At 35.2% G+C, this 20,179-nt stretch overlaps 2 protein-coding genes and 1 long non-coding RNA gene across 4 annotated transcripts; 2 read left to right on the top strand and 1 right to left on the bottom strand.

Moving 5' to 3' along the window:
- Positions 1-3,599: 3,599 nt before the first annotated feature.
- LOC145063544 (serine/threonine-protein kinase SRK2E) lies at positions 3,600-7,021 on the bottom strand. Of its 2 annotated transcripts, none has more exons than XM_079011140.1 (9): positions 6,286-7,021; positions 6,032-6,106; positions 5,832-5,933; positions 5,689-5,742; positions 5,503-5,595; positions 5,302-5,394; positions 5,094-5,198; positions 4,899-4,997; positions 3,600-4,115 (listed from the first exon to the last, which is right to left on the bottom strand). In XM_079011140.1, exons 1-9 carry the CDS (start codon positions 6,460-6,462, stop codon positions 3,825-3,827), a joined length of 1,089 nt encoding a protein of 362 aa, XP_078867266.1. In that variant the 5' UTR covers positions 6,463-7,021; the 3' UTR covers positions 3,600-3,824. The 2 variants fall into 2 exon arrangements, with proteins under 2 accessions (XP_078867266.1, XP_078867267.1); XM_079011141.1 differs by having other exon boundaries at positions 6,294-6,316.
- Positions 7,022-8,386: 1,365 nt separating this feature from the next.
- Positions 8,387-9,168, top strand: LOC145063643 (uncharacterized). Its single transcript, XR_013688029.1, has 2 exons — positions 8,387-8,745; positions 8,825-9,168. It is a non-coding gene; the product is annotated as an uncharacterized LOC145063643 (long non-coding RNA).
- Positions 9,169-13,494: 4,326 nt separating this feature from the next.
- Positions 13,495-14,273, top strand: LOC145064482 (uncharacterized). Its single transcript, XM_079011925.1, has 2 exons — positions 13,495-13,738; positions 13,795-14,273. Exons 1-2 carry the CDS (start codon positions 13,495-13,497, stop codon positions 14,271-14,273), a joined length of 723 nt encoding a protein of 240 aa, XP_078868051.1.
- Positions 14,274-20,179: the final 5,906 nt, after the last annotated feature.

The raw sequence follows: 20,179 nt of genomic DNA, 5'->3' as shown, positions 1-20,179 counted from the left end.
CACCACTCTCTCCCTTAATCTCTCATCATTGACTTTAAGGCAAGATTAAAAAAAAGACAATATAATGTTGGTCAATTTGAGATCTAGCATATTTTATTCTTGTTTTGTTTGGATCTACTATGAAGATTATCTAGATTTGACAATCACGTAATTATTGAGATAGTAATCTAAATAGTCTATGTGTTTATAATTGTTGATATAATTTTTTTATTTGGATCCATGAATTTGGGGATTACAAAAGTTAAAATATGGATTTTATTTTACATTGCTATTTTGATATGTAATCTATTTTTGTTTCAATTCCTAACAGTGAGAGCCACTTTTAGAACATTAGATTATATAATTAATTTTTTATTGCTCTTGAATATATTATTGGACGTTCTTTGAAATAGACAAACAAAACAATCTAATATTTTATCGTTTTGATAATTTAAATGATTTTATTTTTAGCAAATTATTAACATAATTAACTTTTACATACATAAGAATCAACGTTATCACCACATTTATTTTATGAATAGGATTGGTGTGTTTTCCTTGTTAGGATTAGTCAGGATATGCACTTGTTTCTTTTCAATCCACGACCCATTCTGGCCTCTTTCCTCTCATGTGGGGTGGAAAACAGTCAATGACTTTTTCATGAGCAATTTTTTCTTTTTGAGTCTTTTTTAATATATTTTAATAGTGTGAATAATTAAATTGATTTTTTGTGTGTAATTTATTTCTTGATGACTCAAGAAATAATTCTTCAGGATTGTGCTCGGGCAACACATTTTTTTCGTTGTTATTATAAATTGTGTGATGAATATGTTTGACATGATTTATTTTTTGTCCGAAACAAATTAAATTGCCAACTAAATTTTATTTAAAAGGAATAATTTTAAAACTTTAATCTAAAATTATTTCAGTGGCTTTAAAATTGTTTTCAAACATATTGTTTGCATGTAATCTGTTTTGTAACACCGTATTTTGTAATTTAACAAGTATATAAATTTTTCAACACGTTAATTTTGAATCTTGACATCCAACTTTCCAAGAGGTGTAGCAATTTGAAGGTATATTTTGGAAAAGATCAGGCCTAGTTAGACCCGAGAATAGGGTAAAGATGAGACTAAGATGTATAAATCATTAGTGGTTTTAATGAGTTTTGTCAAAATCCAATAGTTGTATAGTTGATATAATTAATAATCTTTTCCTGCTGATTGGACCTATCATTTTGTGTTTCATAAAAAAGGAGTAAATTATACGAATGGTTCTCATGGTTTGGGGTAATTTGCATCTTTGGTTTCTAATTTATTTTTTTAACTCGGAAGGTCCATTGAGACCTTGTACTACTTTGACGTCCATTGAGACCAGACAATGTTCCACCTTTAGCCTTCTTAAATTGAATCTAAAAACAAACGCAACAACGGATGATCAATTAATTAAGGATTTTTTATCTCAAAATTACTAAAATTCATAACATTCTAAATATTCTGTAGTGCAATTTATTAAGGATTTTTATAGGCATATTATTTTTACACTCCACTCTCTAAACACTCCAGTCTACTATTATATTCCAGAACTATTTCCAAGAAAATTACTCACTTTCCCATGCTTAATTTTTATTTTCCACGCCTTAAACCATGAATATTAAGAAACAAACTTTATCGGGTCATGAAATCCATTTATGAATTTTCTACTTTTTTTTATATAGTTTTTCTATTAAATGTTATTACGAAGGAATCTCCACTTTCCCATGCTTAATTTTTTATTTTCCAAAGTTAAAACACAAAAAACAGTAACTAATTAAATTTACAATGACTATAAGTTTGTTTACTTAATCAGTAAACTTAATAGAAGTTTAATACAGTAAACTTAATACAAAATCAATAAAGTTTATACAAGCTGCCGGAAAAGAAAACATGTTTGCCGGAAAATAGTCGACGGAGTCGTTGTTCGCCGGAAAACGGTAAGTTCTTTCTTTCCAACTTCGTATCTTCATTTATATGTTGTTCGTCGGGGTCGTTCGCCAGATGTTGCCATTCGAGTTGGTGGTGGCAGTTCTCCGACGGAAAAAAAAACGGAGGTAAGTTGGTGGTGGCAGTGCTCCATAGAGAGAGAGAGAGAGAGAGAGAGAGAGAGAGAGAGAGAGAGAGAGAGGGCCACATTTTGCGGCGGCGACATGGTGGCCAACAAGATCGAAAATCCGGCGAGACGGCGAGTTGGTTGCTGCAATGCTCCGTCAAGATAGTGACAGGAACGTGCCATATATTGTGGCGGCAACATGGTGGCCAATGAGGTCTACAATCCGGCGAGATAGATATGGAAGAGGGATACGAAATGTTAGATGGTGTGGAAACTGATTTAGATGGTGTGGAAACAGAACATTGGATGCTTATGCCTGAGACAGGCATCTTGATAGCCAACATGTTTGGTGTGATCGTTTATTTTTTGACCACTGAAGGCCCCGTAACTTTTTTCCCTCTTTGGAGAGGTCCTAGAGAGTTTCAAAATAATCGGGTCCTTACGTTTGCACTTGTGTACACCAATCATTATGGATGGTACAATTGGAAGGAGAGTACCCAATGCCTCCCATTGCGGCATTGTGGATCCGCAACAAAGCCCCGTCAGCAACCGAATGACAAACTATGTATAAGTCACGGCTAGAATTTTATAAGCATCTGAAACCTACTGAAAGATCTTTTATGACTATAAGTGATTAGTTGTTGCTTGTTTTTGTATCAAAATTTTGCTATGTAATATTTGAAATTTAAAAGAAAAAAAAGATTGGTGAGGATTTGTTTAGAGTATTTTTTTTTTGAAATTTATATCGTTATTATCTTATTTATCTTATAAACGTATGAATAAATGGTCCAATTTTTTTTTAAAAATAGTTGTATTAACATATGTAAATCACAATAATAAGTTAAAAACTAAAACATGTTACTGTAAAAAATACGACGTACATAGAAAAAGAAAAGTCATATTTGTTACTATTTATTTATAAACTATTATTTAAATAATAATAAGATTAATAGAAATTGTTAATTGTAAGAAATAATTAATAATTGAAAAATAAAGTTAATAAAATTAATTGGTCTGTGATTGGAACCAATCTCATTTACGTCAAAGTACGAAGACATATTGCTTCGATTCCAATTTCAAAATATATATATATATATATATATATATATATATATATATATATATATATATATATATATATATATATATATATATAATTCAATAACTTGATCAAGTTACCATGAATTTTAAAAGTTTGTGCCAAATAATTGAAAAATAAATAAAGTTAATAAAATGATTATATAATAATAAGATAATAAATAGTAAAAGTTAGTAAAATATTAGGTAACATAACAACCTATATAGATTAGAGTGTATTAGACTAGATTAGAGTGTCCATATCAACACCCATTTCTATATCAAAATTACCATTACATTCATTAACAATTCTCTCCTCGAGCCAAACAAACTTTTACACCCTATGATACGAAGGATCCGGGTCATATTATATGTTTCATGGACCACGTTTTTCATTAAACTCATCCTCGATACTTAAAATGATATTTTGATGCACATTGATTAGGGTGAAAAGCTTATCAACAAAACACTCCATTGATATGATACATAACAAGGTTACACTTTACAAGTTACACCCTATTTATTAATAAGTAATAAGTAATAACATTTAACATCCCCCAAAAAAAGTAAGAAAAATAAAGGGGGATCCATTATCCATCATCCATTATACAGTAACAATAACACCGATTTATAACAACATACAACAACATTTTTTTTTTTTTTTGAAAAAACAATAAAACTCACATTGCATAAACTATCTCCCCACTACTATCAATATCCAAATCCGGATCACTCTCCAAATCCTCGTCCATGTCATCATCAATATCCAAACTCCCAGTAAGATATTGATTCAAATTATTAGCTCCAATTGGAGGAATTGTAGCTTCTGCAATTATTTGCATTATTTCATCGACACTTTGACTCGGTTCATCGGGCCCACCAAATTGGTCCATTGCATTTTCTTTCGTCAATTCGGATGGTAAGTTCTTCAAAAACCATTCGTGGTTTCTTATTTCATCCATTGTTATCCGCTGTTTTATTAAAAAAAAATCCAATCATTTTTTTATAATAAATAAAAGGGCTTATATTTTATGTTTTTACCGGATTAAACCTTAGTTTTTTTTTTTTTTCTGAAAAAGACCTTGTATTTTTTTTTTTCGAAAAAAACCCTCAACCTTTCTGATTGTTTTTTAATAAACCATCAACTTTTTTAGTTTTTTATGAAAAAACGCTCACATCTTACAACTTTTTTTTGGAAAAAAACGATTAAAAGGGTTAGATTGAAAAAAAGGTTAATCTAAAAAAACTCCTTATATTTTGTGTTTTTTCGGATTAAACCTTAAATTTATTTTGTGCTTGAAAAAAACCTTGTATTTTTCCATTTTTTCCGATCGGGTCCTTTTAGTCATTTTTTGCCAGAACAATTTGTAAAATGTGAGGGTTTTTTCGAGAAAAACTACAAAAGTTGAGGGTTTATTTGGAAGCATTTAGAAGGTTGAAGGTTTTTTTTTTTCGGAAAAAAGAAAAACAAAGTTGAGCGTTTTTTCGGAAAAAATGAAAAAAAAAAATACAAGTATTTCAGGAAGAAAATAAATTTGAGGTTTAATCCGGAAAAATACAAATTATAAGGTCTTCTTTAGATTAACCCACGAGAAAAATAAAAAATATAAGGTCTTTTTCAGGGAAAAAATAAAGATAAGGTTTAATCCGGAAAAAACATAAAATATAAGGCCTTTTATGAGATTAACCCTATAAATAAAAACCAAGAAAATGGAATTATAATGTTGTATAATAATTAATAATATAGTACTTACTTTAGCAGGATCAGCAACAAAGATTCTTGAGATTAAATGGCGACACTCAGCAGATATATGAACGTAAGATGGAATCGAGTATTGGACATTGAGAATTCTCTGCATATGTGAGCAAGGGTAAAATGGTCATTTTACATAGGAGATTATATTACATATTTATGATTTATGATTAATTAATTAATTAAAATTAATTACCTGTATAGTTTTGCGGAAATTCTTGGGTTCATCAGGGTCTTCAAAAGGATAAGCTCCAACAAGCATAACATATAATGTTACACCACATGACCACACATCTGCGATCTGAATTAATCAAGAAAATGTTTAATTTTTCTTTTTCTTTGTTTTTTTTTTAAATATTTTTAATTATAATAATAATATAATTAAATTTGTGGTTTACATTTACCTTGCCATCATATTCTTTTTTAAGCAAGACTTCTGGAGCAATATATGCAGGTGTCCCAACGGTGGATTTTGGTTGTGAGTGTAACACAGATGACTGATGAAAAATAAAAAAATAAAAAAATATATAAAAAGACTGAATTTTTATAAAACCCAATAATCAAGAAAATCAAGAAACACAAAAAAAAAAATAAAAAGATCATACCTTGGAGTACCCAAAATCACAAATCTTTAAACGAGGAGCTGGGCTTCCATCTAGAAGTGTGTTCTCTAGTTTCAAATCGCGATGACATACTTGCTAGATTTTTATAAAATCATTAAATTATATAAGTAATTAATAAAAATACGTTTATATAATTATATATACACATATACGAAAGTTGTTAAATACCATATTATGACAGTAGCTGACTCCTGAAATCAGTTGCTGGAAGAAGAAACGTGCCTAACAAAGATATGATAAGTAAAAAAGTCAACACTAGAATTTGAAGTCAATGCAATAAGATTCAAGAACAACTGAAGTATTGAACAAACCTCATCTTCTGGGAACCTTCCAGCATTGCAGATACGTTCAAACAGTTCTCCTCCAGATGCATATTCCATAACAATCGCAAGATGTGTTGGTGTTAAAATCACCTGTAGATGAAGTGAAATTAACCTCATAATTAAGAAATTACTCGATTAGTAGTAGTTTAAGATGTTATTATAGTAATAGAAGATGACGAATTACAAACCTCTTTGAATCTAACGATATTGGGATGCCTTAGTGATCTGTGGTTAATGATTTCCCTCTGTACATTTTCGTCAATCTGTTGAACACAAGAGTTAGAACTTTCAATAAGTTCTGTTTATATCAATTACTACGTTTTACCCCTGTTTCAGCTTCAAATCACAAGCTTCGATTTCAAACTATTCGCTAAATCAAAAGAACAGAAGAACAGAAGTGCGAGAATCTATGGAGGATTGATACTTAATTTTTAACACTGACCTTCTCACCTCTCTCGATGTATTTGACAGCAACAAGCTCGTTAGTATGTTTATCCCTCATCAACCTCGCCACCCCAAAATTACCAGAACCAATGTCTCTCACTAACTCGTAGCGATCGCTATCGTGCATGATAGGCAAATCCATACCCGGACCCACTGTAAGCGCAGATCGATCCATTTGATTCTTCACTGATAATTATAACCCTAATAAAGCAAACCTGTTCGAGACTTCAAAACCTCTCAAATCACCAGCTCGCATTACAACCATCCACGTAAACAGGGGGGAAAAATCCAATCGATTTTCAATTCTTGGTCGAATTCATCAAAATCAAACGTGGCAAAACAGCGATCACAGGGATTGGGGAGAAAGCTGTTTGATTTTGGTTGGGGAATAGTGATAGTGAAAGAGATAGAGATAGGGATGGGGATAGGGATAGAATACCGAAAGTGAGCTCAAAACCCGTGAAGCTTTTACGTGCACAACCACAAACACCCAACAAAAATTAGGGTTTTAATAGAATAATAGGGATGGCTGAAATATAGGTGGTGATGACGATAATTCACGATAATAATAACAACAATAATAGCAGTGACATATGATACCTTAATAAATTAATGGCAATATATAGATACAGGTGGATAGATATAGAGAGAGAAGAAGAAAGGAGCTCGTGAAGATTGCTGCTTTTTTGCTTCACTTTCTCTCTCTAAAGCAGGCTACATAGTCGCTGTGTGTTTGTATGTGTGGATGAGGGAGACAGAATACACATATTTTAGTAGAGTTAAATGAGGGGTGGAAGCCCCGAGAAAATGGCACCGCCACCTTTCGGTTTTTAAGCAGGTTTACGAATCTAACTACTTGTTTTGTTTTTTTATTTAACTTTTTTTTTTTTTTTTTTTAATCATTTTTGTTTTAATTTATTTTTATGCAGACAATAGAATGTTGATTATAAGCCATTTTATGCAAAACCCACCTCAAAAAATACTAGAATGTGTGGATTTATATAAGCAATTTTTTTAAAGATATTACAATTGTATCTGAAAAGTTTGATATATGTCCATAATCATATCATTAATAATACTATCTAAAATATTTTTTCAATATATGTCACTAAAATATCCACTAAGTTGGGAAACAAAAACAATCAAATAAAACTATATGAATTTCACGATTGATTGAATCAAAGACAATCTATATTAAAACATACCACATGAAGTGATGAAACTTAACGCACAAAACCTATTGTTAAGAAGTCATAGATGTTCTTATCATTGGGGCCAAGATTAGAGATTACATATTAAGTTGATTATGTCTTGAACATTTGATTTCATTATATTTATTCGTAACTATGAAGAAGATTATAAAAAGTGTAAAACTATAGAAAGTCATCATTATCAATCACAAGTTCACAATTGAGAACCTTTACAGTTAAAACTCGATGTGAAGAAGAAAGCAATGTGGACTGTGGGCCAGGATTAATGTAAATGTGAGGTTGTCGACAGCCGGAGGGAGGCGAACATACGGCTTGATCGAGTGATCAATAAGAGTGGTCAATAGGAGTGACGTTGTCTTTGGCCGTTCCTTAGTATTTGTGTGATTGTGTCATGCGTATTTGCTAGAAACGAACGGACAATTCACATTCAGTTTGTATTTTTTTTTCTTATTTAGTTTTAAAAGGTATTGGGTTAATTTTTGGTGGACAATATTTGAAATAAACTAAATTAGACCATTTGAAATACAAAAGATGGGCTAAAGGTCATGAAAAATAAATTAAGGTGGGTCATTTACAAATTTCAAGATAGGTTCTATTTTTTTTATTAAGAGTAAATTACATGGATGGTCCCTATGATTTGTGGTAATCTGTGCATTTAATCCCTAAATATTTTTCTTAACTCGGACGACGGTCCTAAAATGTATTTTGGTTGCATTTTTGGTCCCCATATGACTTAAAAGGACTATCGTGCTCTTATTAATTTTTCCCTAATTAATTTTATGATTTATATATTTCTTTTATAATTAAGTTTTTGATTTATATATTAATAAATTAAAATAAATAAATAAATAAAACATTTTCCTAAAACCTAAGCAAGGTTACGATCTCCTTCAGCCCATTCTTCTTTTTCAAGACTTCAACTCTCCTCTTCGACTATCACCCACCACTTGAATCACCGACACTTGTTGATATAGAATTACCTGAGATCCACCGCCATTCTACCGGAGTCCATCACCACTGCCATTCTGCCGCCCATTACACACCCCACCTTATCAGATCTCTTTTTATTTTCCTGAAATCTTCATCGATGCCTCATCTTTTCTCGCTGAAAAGCTACAAGCATTTCATTCCTATTTTCTAAGATCAGCGATGAAGATGAAGAGGGCGGTGGTGGTTCGCCGGAGGTGAAGGACCAGAAGAAGAGGGTGTGTCGGAGGGTAAGCTAGACTTCAAGCTCTGCCCATTAGGTTTGATTTCATCTGATGATTCAATGGATTTGATTCTGCATCTCGATTGGAAAAGATTTTGATTTCATCTGAACTTTAGGTTAGGCCTAATTTTGATAGATTGGAAAGGGTGAAGCTGGAAAATGGATTTGATTCGATGGTTGGGCCTAATTTCGGTTAAGTGGTTGTCTCTTCCATCTTCGGCGTTCCCCCTCTCTGTCTTCGTCCTCTTCTCACCAGAAAAACTCGACCCATGAAGTCTCCAATGATTGGGTGGTCGGAGAAGAGGATCAGACCAGGTAGGCTCAAAAGGGGGCGTTCCCCCTCTCCCTCTTCGAGCTCTTCAGTTAGGGAAATGGTGGTTGCGTTTGTTAGAACTTTAGTTCAAATATTGGGTTTCAATAATTTTTCTAATGGATGATTCAAGAATTCCAAATTTCATTATTGGGTTTTGATTTGAATATTGAAACTTTAGTGAATTGGTAGAAATCAGGATTTTAATTTTACGGGTTTTTTCCTGTTGAAATGGAGGGTTGAAGTTAACATTTGGGTTTTTCCGGCAAGGTACATGGCGGCCTTGTTGGACGGAGAAGACGATGGTGATGGTTGAGGTAATGAATTGGGGTTGAGTGGGTGGGCCCATTGGCGTAGAGCTACCTACTTGGTCGCGACTGGCTCTGCTACGCTAGGTTCTCCCTATGGCGCTACGCATCGTTCCCTTCGGTCGAGCGAATCCCATTGTTCCGGTCCGAGAATCCCTATGTCTGAGGTCGAGCAGCTACGCTCTCGTTGGTCGAGGTTAGATCCTCGTATGTCGCCACTCTTGTCACTGGGGAACATTCTTTGCCTCATCTTTCATGCCTACCTACCATGCTAATCAAGATGGAAGATCTCATTTCGAATTTGAGTTTGGAAACTTCCCTAGTTGAAATGGGTAGTTGTAATATATATACATAAATTAATAAATCAAAAAAGAACTATAAATAATGATATACAAAAATAAATAATTAGAAAAGAAATAGGTAAGGGTAATACAGTCATTTCAAGTCTGGTAAGGGACTAAACGCGAAGCAAAATCAAACTATAGGGAAGGTCTGAGCTAAAAAAAATAAGTTAGGGACCAAGTACGTAAATTACCCAAACCATAGGGACCATTCATGTAATTTACCTTTTTATTAATTACTTGTAACACAATTTTTTTAGGTGGGTCAAGTGACCCACCTTCAATTGCAATAGCCTCACCATGATATATACTTGTGGGATACCCGTGCGATGCAGCGTTGCTAGTTAGTTCCTCTCGGAATATAGCTCCTTTCTGCCTTTTGAGAGACTGTTTTACATTATATAGTTCCCTATCACATATAGTTTATTGCTAGGTTCATAATCTCACAATACGATGAGCGGCAGTGACATGAGATGGTGATAAAGAGAGAACCACTTCGTATAATATATAGGGGTTAGGTTAAGATATCGACCAAATTTAAGTTTTAAAATTACACTAAACAAATAAATAATAAGTATAAAAAGAAGATGTAAAAGGGAAATAAAGACATTTTTGGTTCGGCATGACTAACCCAAAATAAAACCACACCATTGTGTTGTTCTTAGTTAAAAAAATATTGAGCAAGTATAAATAATATTGCAACCCATAGGGACCTTTCATGTAATTTACTTATTTAATTGACAAAAAATATGTATGTTTAGAAAATGTTGTATAGAGTCTTATTTGTTAATTAATCTTAGAAGGACAATAAAACATGTCGTTGTGAAAGGTATACATTAAACTGCCAATAACAAACATTGGATTTGAAGAGAAAAACAACGATGTTAGCCTGTTAGGTAAATCATTTACATAGATAAAGTCAAACCACGACATGTAAAGTTAGGAGAATGAAATGTAAACTTTCCAAAATTAATAAATCAAAAGAACTACAAACTCTCAAATAAACAATTATTGATTTTTTTTTAGTTTTTAAGTTTTAGACTAAAATACACTTCAATTTCGATGTTCCTGCTTCATTGCTTATATCAGATGTTCATGCTACTATGATGCTTTTCAAGTATTTTACTTTTGCTTCTCTTTGTTTTTTACCTTCGAGATTGTTCCCGATATAAACTGTGGTTGACTTGTTTTCCTATTTCTAATCGATGTGAAAAAGTTCAACCCTGACCAAGGTCTCAATTTGTGCTGTTTAACATCACTATTACACAATCAAACATTGATCTGATGTTTTTTTTTAAAAGTAAAAAGTTGTTCATGTGCTAATTCAAATTTGGTTCCTATAAATTTTTGGTGTGACATTTTCGAAGAAGCAAAGTATAGTTGGGTTGCTGTTTCACTCTGATGTCTTAGATTAATTCTTCTAGAATATACAAGTTGGATGCTATTTTAGGTGTTGTCTTTAAAGTTTGTTGCGATAATAGCTCTTTTGTACTACTTTTCCTTTCACTTTGGTGACATTCTTAATAATTGCTTCATATCTAATACTTTTAGGGTGTGTTTGATAGATGTCTGACTGGGTCGAGTCAGCGAGTTGGGCTGACTCGGTCAGACCCTAAGTGCTTGATTTGTGCTTTCTCGATAAGATTGTTGGCCCAAGTTTCTTTCTCCCTCAGTTGCTTACCCATCAATGATTGAAAATTAGACAATCCTACCCCTCCTTCTTTATTCTTTCTTCCATCGTTCGTTCCCTTCCCCAGTGACCTAAAAGCACAACCGCTATACCCAAACAGTGGTCGCCTCATTAACAACTCTACATCAAACGCCAAACAAAGGTCGTCGGGATCCTCCGCCATCTCGCTGGTCAGACCTCCGCCAAACAAAGTTCTCTTCCATCGGTCAACGTCATCTCTTCGAATAGAAATTTATCAAACAGGTAAGCTATTCTTCTACTTTTCTGTTAATAATTTTCAAAATCAGATACCATTTATCCTTTGGTGTTATGAAATTTGAAGTTCTTGGTGTATAAGATATGAAATCAAAATACTTTTTTGTTAGAATATTATGAATTCTGAAAATGTATGTGGATTGGAAGGTGTGTGTTTTTTTTTTAATTTTTTTTTATTTCTTTGTGTATAAGAACTGAAATTTGAAGTTCTTTGTTCTAATATTATGAATTCTGAAATTGTATGTGAATTGGAAGTTTTTTTTGTTCTTTTTTTTTGTTCTTTGTGTATAAGAACTGAAATTTGAAGTTCTTTGTTCTAATACTATGAATTTTTAAATTGAACGTGAATTGGAAGTTGTTTTTTTTTGCTTGTAGTTCTTTGTGTATAAGAACTGAATTTTGAAGTTCTTTGTGTACAAGATATGAAATTTGAAGTTCTTTTTTGTTTATAAGCTATAAAATCAGAAATTATGTTTGTTGTATAATGAAATCGAAATCAAAATCCAAATGTTATGAAATTGTTTAGGTATATGTTTAGGATCTTGGTTTATACCTTTGTCATTATTTGAATTACTTGAATATTGATGTTTTATGAAATCTGAAATTGTTTGTGTATATGTTATTAAATAATAATTTTTTTTGACTTTAATTGTGCTACTATTATTTAGGATGATGTTGACTTCATTGGTTGAAAATTGTTTTGTGTTTAAAGTTGTTCTTGATCTTGATAAAAGCTATGATAAATTACTTTAAATATTAATGTTTTAGGATGTTGGTTTGGATCGAGAGTGAGGACAAAACGTTCCTTGATGTATGTATCCATGAACTAACCACTAATGATCGCGAGGGTTCTGGGCTTAAGGCAAGTTCATGGAAGACAATACGCAAAAAATTGATAAACGAACACGGTAAAGAGGTTGATCAGAAGCAAATGAGAAACCACTTTGACTACTACAAATCAAAATATGTTGCTTGGGCGAAACTGAAAAACAAAACCGGCAATATATCTGATCCTACAAAAAAAATAAATTTAATCTGACCGATGAATGCTGGAAGGAAGAGGGAAAGGTAATACTTTTTATAACAAATACTAGTATGATTATTTTTATAACAAAATACTAATATTTATAAAAATTATAAATAGTTGAACAAGTTCGTATTGTCATTGAAAACTAAACCCCTGTTGTTCCCTGATCTTTGCACCCAACTATTTGAAGGCTCGACCTCAACCGACTTTCAAAGTTGGGAGCCATCTTCTACACTCCTTCGTCATGTAGAAGAGTTTGGTGCCCATGATTTAGATGATGGTGTTCCAATGAAAACCTCAACACAACATGTAGGTGCAAGTGAAGAATCTTCAAGGCGTTCAAAAAATAGGGAAGTTGGTGGAAACAAAAGAGTTGGTGGAAAAAAAGAGATGCAAGGGCATTAGAAGTTGAGGAGGAGATTGTCAAGCTTGTAAGGTCGTTAGTGGAAAAAATGAAAGAATTGAAAAAAGTGAAATGGATAAGGATGTTGATGCATGTATGGAGAAATTGAACAAAATAGAATGGGGATAAGAAGATGAAAGACACAAGACTGCTCTTTTGCTATTTGGTTAAAGTGTCGATGTTAGGAAAGTTTGGTTACGAATTTCGCATACTAGTTGTGAGTCGTGAGTGATGGCTAGTAGGACAATAAGCATTGAAGAGAAGATGACTATTTTGTTAAACGTTATAAGACATAATGAACGTTTTCTCGCGGTTAAGAGAAGATTTCATCACTCCACACAAACAATTCATCAATGTTTTCACGAGGTCCTAACTGCAATGATGTGCTTTGCAAAAGAAATTATAGCACCAACAACTCCTAATCCAACAAGACATAACCCGGGACGACATAAATGGTTAAAAGAGATTTTTTTCGGAGAAACAAACTCGTTATATTTTCTTTTGTACCCGTTAATCAACAAACTCATTATAGGGTAAGAGGAAAAGGAGAATGTTTTCAAAATGTAACAGGAATTTGTGATTTTAAAGTGATACTCACCTTTGTTTGGGCTGGATGGGAGGGTATAACACATGATTCAAGAGTTTTGAAAGAAGTTGCATTCAATTCGACTTCTGGATTTCCATTTCCCCCACCAGGTTTGTAATCTTTATATAACTTTTATTATCTATCTTCTTTATATAATATGTGTCAGACTCATTTGCATATAAATATTACCTTTGTGATGCCGCATATACAAACACTCGTGGGTTTATGGCTTCATACCGCAATACTAGGTATTGGTTAGTCGATTTTCGAAGAGGCAGACCTTTAACTAGAGAAGAAAGGTTCAATTATGCTCATGCACAACTTAAAAATGTTATTGAGCGTGCTTATGGTGTATTGAAGGCGAGATTCCTAATCTTAAAACAAATGATTCCTTATCCTTTTACAATTCAAAGAGACATAGTCATTGCTTCTGTCGCAGTCCATAATTTAATAAGGAAATACAATATAGAAGATGACTTGTTTACAAATTTTGAGGAGAACACTATGGTTACTCCTGACATCCAAGGTGGGGGAATTGATAGAGAAAACATACAAGGCATAAAATGGGGTTTAGAAGCCATTCAATATATGTGTGTTTTGTGTGATCAAATTGCAAATCAACTACTTTCACCTACTTTACATTAAATTATTATGTTATTTAAATTTCATTATGTTTTTATTTGGATATTAAATGATTTATGTTTAATTAACATTTTTTATGACAATTTTTATTTGGATTTTTAAATAACTTGTGTGTAATTTACATTTTATATGACAATATGTATGTTTTTATAATTATTCAACAACTTCATCCATCGTTATATACAGCAAGAGGGTAAAATGGTCATTTTTCATTAGTCAGATGTATAATCAAACAATATGATTTCTTACTCTGTCAGGATTTCTTACCCAAACAGACATTTCCCAGTCAGCACTTTCTCAATCAACATCTATCAAACGAGGCCTTAGTTATTATGTTTGTTATTCATTTTTGATTCATGTATTTTGTACAAATTGTTCCTGTCATAGCAGGATGCTCGCTTCTTTGTTTGTCTTTATAAAATTTTCCAGCCATTATAATATAAATTTACCTTTTAAATCATAAATTCAAACAATACTTCAGCCAAATCATACAAAAACCTAAAAGTACATTTATTGTTTAGGTCTAACATTACAAATTTCCATATATAAAGATCAATGATCTTCAGGACACAACTAAACAACACAACCCATTAATGAAATATTTTGAAGAACAAAAATATTCATTCTACTCATCAATAAATAATAGATCAAAAACCTATATATTTTAAATAACATATTTTACCCTCAATATCGCCATAGTTGATGTTAACGACCTACAATATCACTCGCAACTCTCTTGTAGCTGTTGCAATCTTACATTCTAGAGGAAATAAGGAAAATATTTTCTTCTTTGATAAATTTAATCTCATCTTGTAAGTTTTTTGTTGCTTCATCACACTTATTTTCTCTTTTTAAATGAACAAGACTGTTTCTTTCTTGATAACCAAAATCTGACTTTCAATGTGCATTTTTATTCAAATTTGACAATAAAGTTGAGTAAGTTCACTCCAAAAGATTATAGAAAACACTAACTTTCAATGTGAATTTTTATTCAATTTGACAATAAAGACTATGCAAAAAACATGGGATCAAACAATAAAAATGTTTATGCAAAAAAAATGTATGATCAAACAGTAATACTTCACATCAAAGTGTGATGAAACTACCATTCATTGTGTCTTCAATAATGTTTGCGTGAAATTCGTGCCATCAAAACCTCATATATTTCTATGAGTACAAACCCTTCACTAATAAGATTTGATATTTGTTTAACGAATTAGTGACTTAGTTGCAAAAACATGGAATAGAAACAGGCTCCAAAACAATTAAAACCTAGGTTTATTAGGCTTTTATAACTTGATGAAGTTCTATAGTTGAGAAGAAGCGTGTTTACCAAAGTGTCTGGGAATTCGTCAACCAATGTTTCATTTATAGCATCAAAGTGTTTACCAAAATCCCTATTAGTCAATTAACAAAAAAAAAATAGAGACAGAAAGAGACCATACCTAGTAAAAACAGAATAATTAGCATAAAAGCCATAACACCGTAAAATTAAAACAATTTTTCGCTTTTTAAAACCATACAAATGCATTCATAATCAATTTTAGGAAAACATTGTATCAACATTGTCTCATTACAAATCCCAAGATCAAATCATAATAAACTCCGCGAGTGTGTGCACAGATCTTGTCGACGCCTTCCCGCGATCATCGTTGGAACCTGAGACAGATAACACAAAACACTGTAAGCACGAAGCTTAGTGAGTTCCCCAAAATACCACTCTAACACATATTAGCCACTCAAGGCTATAACTCTGCTGACCCTCTGGTCAGTGTGTCTCAGTGGGACCTTCCAGTCCCACTCTCTGTGGGCCGTCTAGCCCTAACTCTATGGACCCACTGGTCCTATCTCTGGAAACTCTAAATCATGCATATCACATATCACAATAACACATAAATAGCATACATATACACTGGCACATAACTCAATAGTACACTAGCACATAACTTTGTTACCACTCTAGGTAAAGTATAGTGAGAAGACTCACCTCAGCTGTCTCGGTAAATCTCTGACTCGGTAGAAATATGATCTAGCCTCCGCCTAATCACATAAAGTAAATACTCTCATAAATATAACTCTCGAGACTAAACTCAATCCTCTCTTGGCACCCTTATAAGGGTAAAAGACCATCTTACCCCTCACTTGACACAAAGGCCCCATTGTTGACCAAACCCTCAACGTCAACAAAGTCAACGGTCAAACATTGACCCGACTCGCCGATTGAACTTGGGCGACTCGGCGAGTCTACGCGTGTCCAAAGACCCCCCAGACTCGCATGACACGTCGAGTCTTTCCCCTGCTCGACGGGTTACACCTGGCATGAATCGCAGGGCCACCCCGACTCAACTCGCCGAGTCGACTAGTGGACTCGGCGAGTTCCGCCTTGAACTCCAGTCCTCTAATCCCCTCTGACTCACTGAGTCATTCCCCCAACTCGGAAAGTACTCATTGAGTGAACTATGGGGAAACCCTAACCCTACTCGTCGAGTCTGCTCTTGGTACTTGACGAGTTCATGCCATGCTCAAACTCAAATGACCTCCTGAGGTCACATCCGTTCCTCTAACTCATAGATTTGGCCTCTTTAAGCAATATAAACACGTAAAGTTTGGATCTTGATGCCCATGCAAAGACCCAATGGCTCTATTTGAAGAAATGGCCTCAATATGACACCCTAAGCTCATATTACCCAATGTCACCCCATAAAGATCAAGGGGCTTAGGTCTCTGGACCTCTTTGGATCTAGATCCGAACCCTCAACACAAGAAGGGACCAATTGCACCATCATTCATTGTAACGACCCGTCGAGTAGAGACGGGATTTCGAGCACGTGTAAGTCGGCGACTCGGCGAGTCCATATTCGGGACTCGGCGAGTTTGCCTGCCAGGAAGAAACCCTAAATCCCCGGGTTGCTCACTATTTAAGCAATTTTATGTGCCCCAAACTCGCCTCCCCCACCCTCAGAGAGCCTGTGAGAAACCCTTAACCATCCCTTGATTGATTAAGTGTTTTTGTGTGATTTCTTGAAGGCTTGAAGAAGAAAAAGAAGAAAGGTCCAAAGAGAAGAGGTGTAGAGCAAAGATCCAAGGTCAAAATCAGAGTGCATTGAGGTATTCTCGGATTCCTTCTGTTTTATGCTTTAAACCTCCATTAGAACACTTCTAGGGCTAGTTTGATGTATTTTCCAAACCTTATAGTTTTAGGGATGCCTTAATAGGTCGAGATATCCCTAGATCTGTTCATTTAGGAGTTGTAGAGCCCGGATCTATTGCCTTTTTGAAGATGCTTTGCATGAGAACCCTAGATCTAGCCTTTATTATGCTTTTTGAGCCTTATTATCTTCATGGATGCTTATGGGCACGTAAAGATAGAATCTTTACGTGCTAATCGAGCTAAGGGAGCCCAGATCTATAGGTTTTATACGCTGGATTCAAGCAGAATCGAGTCTAGAGTGGCTGCATGCAAGCGACTCGGCGAGTCGAGTCGCGAGTCCCCAATTTTCCCCTTTTGAGTGATGCCGAGTGGGGACCAGTGAGTAGTAGAGTGGACTCAGTGAGTTGGAGGTCAGACTCAGTAATGGAGGAACTCGACGAGTTGTCCATACAACTCGGCGAGTCCAAGTCAATCTTCTTAGCTCGAAGAACAACTCGTCGAGTTGTTCATACGACTCTGCGAGTCGGATGAAGATTGCCTAAGTTTTTGAATCAAAAGGGAACTCGTCGAGTTGATGCCATACTCGACGAGTAGCCACGAGTAGGGTTGAGGAATGAGAATAGAGACTCGGCGAGTTGGCGGCGCAACTCGGCGAGTCAGGTCAACTGTAGGTTGACTTTGACCGGGAGAGTTGACTTTGACCAGGGGTAAAAGAGTCATTTTACCCCAATGCAGTGATTAGTATTTGATTGAGTGTGTTTATGGAATTGTAGCCGGGGAGATACCGGAGCAGCAACTGATAGCTTCTAGTATGCAGCCGATGAGGAGATGAAGAGATGAGGAGATGACCGCCAAGTTCAGGATTTTAGTCCGATGCAGTAGTTAGAGTGTTTGATGTCTTTGTGATTCAAGCATGTTTTGTGTTATGTGTTCCGGACTTCGGTTCGATGCAGTATATGTGTTATGTTAGCAAATACGTGTTTTATGATATGCTATGTTCAGTCAGACCCGGACTTCGGTCCGATGCAGTTAGTTCCGGACTCCGGTCCGATGCAGGGGACAAGGTCCCAGTTAGTTCCGGACTTCGGTCCGATGCAGTTAGTTCCGGACTTCGGTTCGATGCAGTCAGTTCCGGACTTCGGTCCGATGCAGTTAGTTCCGGACTCCGGTCCGATGCAGGGGACAAGGTCCCAGTCAGTTCCGGACTTCGGTCCGATGCAGCTAGTTCCAGACTTCGGTCTGATGCAGTGGGCAAGGCCCAGTATGTGCTTTATTTGTTATTGTATAGTATGTGGTAGTTTGGGGGAGCTCACTAAACTTCGTGCTTACGGTTTCAGTTTTTGGTTTCAGGTACTTCCGCAAGCAAAGGGAAGAGGTCGGGATGATGGCATCGCACACACCACAGCTTCAGTTTTTGTCCTGGGAGTTGATTTAATTTACTTAGTTATGTTTTGATAACAATTGTGACACAGCTTTCTCACAGTATTTTAGTATGGTTTGAGATACGCAGCGTATGGTTTTATTATGTGATACTCAGTTTTATGAATTTTGGTTATATTAAAAATGAAATTTTCGGGTCGTATTTTTGGGATGTTTCATTCATACTCTAAATGGGCTAGAAACCCTAACTCTCAAGGATTAACACCCAAAACTGATGAAGCCACGAATATATACCTCAGAATGAAGTCCTTAGGATCTGAAATCCACAAAATAGCACTCTCTTCAGTTCCCTCTTGCCTTGGTCACCTTCTTCTTGCAAAAACACCCACATAAGGATCAAAAATGGCCTCTTCTTCCTCACAAACACTCTAGATCGCTAGGGTTTCACTCAGTGGTCTAGTAGCCGCAAATGGTGGCTATAAGCCCCTTTAAATATGCCTCAAACCCTGGGGATTAGGGTTTCATTAAACAACGCGGACTCACCGAGTCCACTAGTCGACTCGCCGAGTCCGGTCATTAACCCGGATGGAATTCGCGACTCTACTCGTCGAGTCTAAGCATCAACTTGCTGAGTCTCTCCAAAATCTCCAAAATAAATGAATAAATAATGTACCTGGAAATCCGGATATTACAATTCTCCCCCACTAGAATCAGACTTCGCCCTCGAAGTCTCTTTCCACAAATAACTCTGGATACTACTCGCGCATCTCTAACTCCGGCTCCCAGGTCATCTCGGAACCCTTCCGATGTTGCCACTAGACCTGAACCAATGGCACCTCCTTGTTTCTCAAAGTCTTGATCCTTCTATCCCGAATCGCGACCGGCCTCTCAACATATTTCAGGCTCGCATCCACCTGAATGTGCTCTAATGGAACCACGACTCATCGGCGATACACTTCCTCAACTGAGACACGTGGAAGGTATCATGAATCTGACTCAACTCCGCAGGTAGCTCCAAACGGTACGCTACCCTGCCCACCCTGGCAGTCACCCTGAAAGGACCAATATACCGAGGCCCCAACTAGACTCTCTTCCTGAATCGGATCACTCCTTTCCAAGGAGATACCTTCAGGAGTACGAAGTCACCAACTTGGAACTCGAGCTCCGAGCGACGCCTGTCTGCGTAGTTTTTATGACGACTCTGAGCCATCAGTAACCTTTGCCCGACCTGCTGAATCTGATCAGTCGTTTGAAGTACTATCTCGGTACTACCCATCACATGTTGACCGACCTCACCCTAGCAAATGGGAGTCCGAGACCTCCTCCCATACAACAGCTCAAAGGGTGGCATACCGATGCTCAAATGATGGCTGTTGTT

Source organism: Lactuca serriola, chromosome 7, assembly GCF_051521515.1.
Source record: "Lactuca serriola cultivar US96UC23 chromosome 7, Lser_US96UC23_V15, whole genome shotgun sequence".
NCBI lineage: Eukaryota > Viridiplantae > Streptophyta > Magnoliopsida > Asterales > Asteraceae > Lactuca > Lactuca serriola.
The sequence above is the reverse complement of the archived record's forward strand: the minus strand, read 5'-3'. Positions and strand labels throughout refer to the sequence as shown.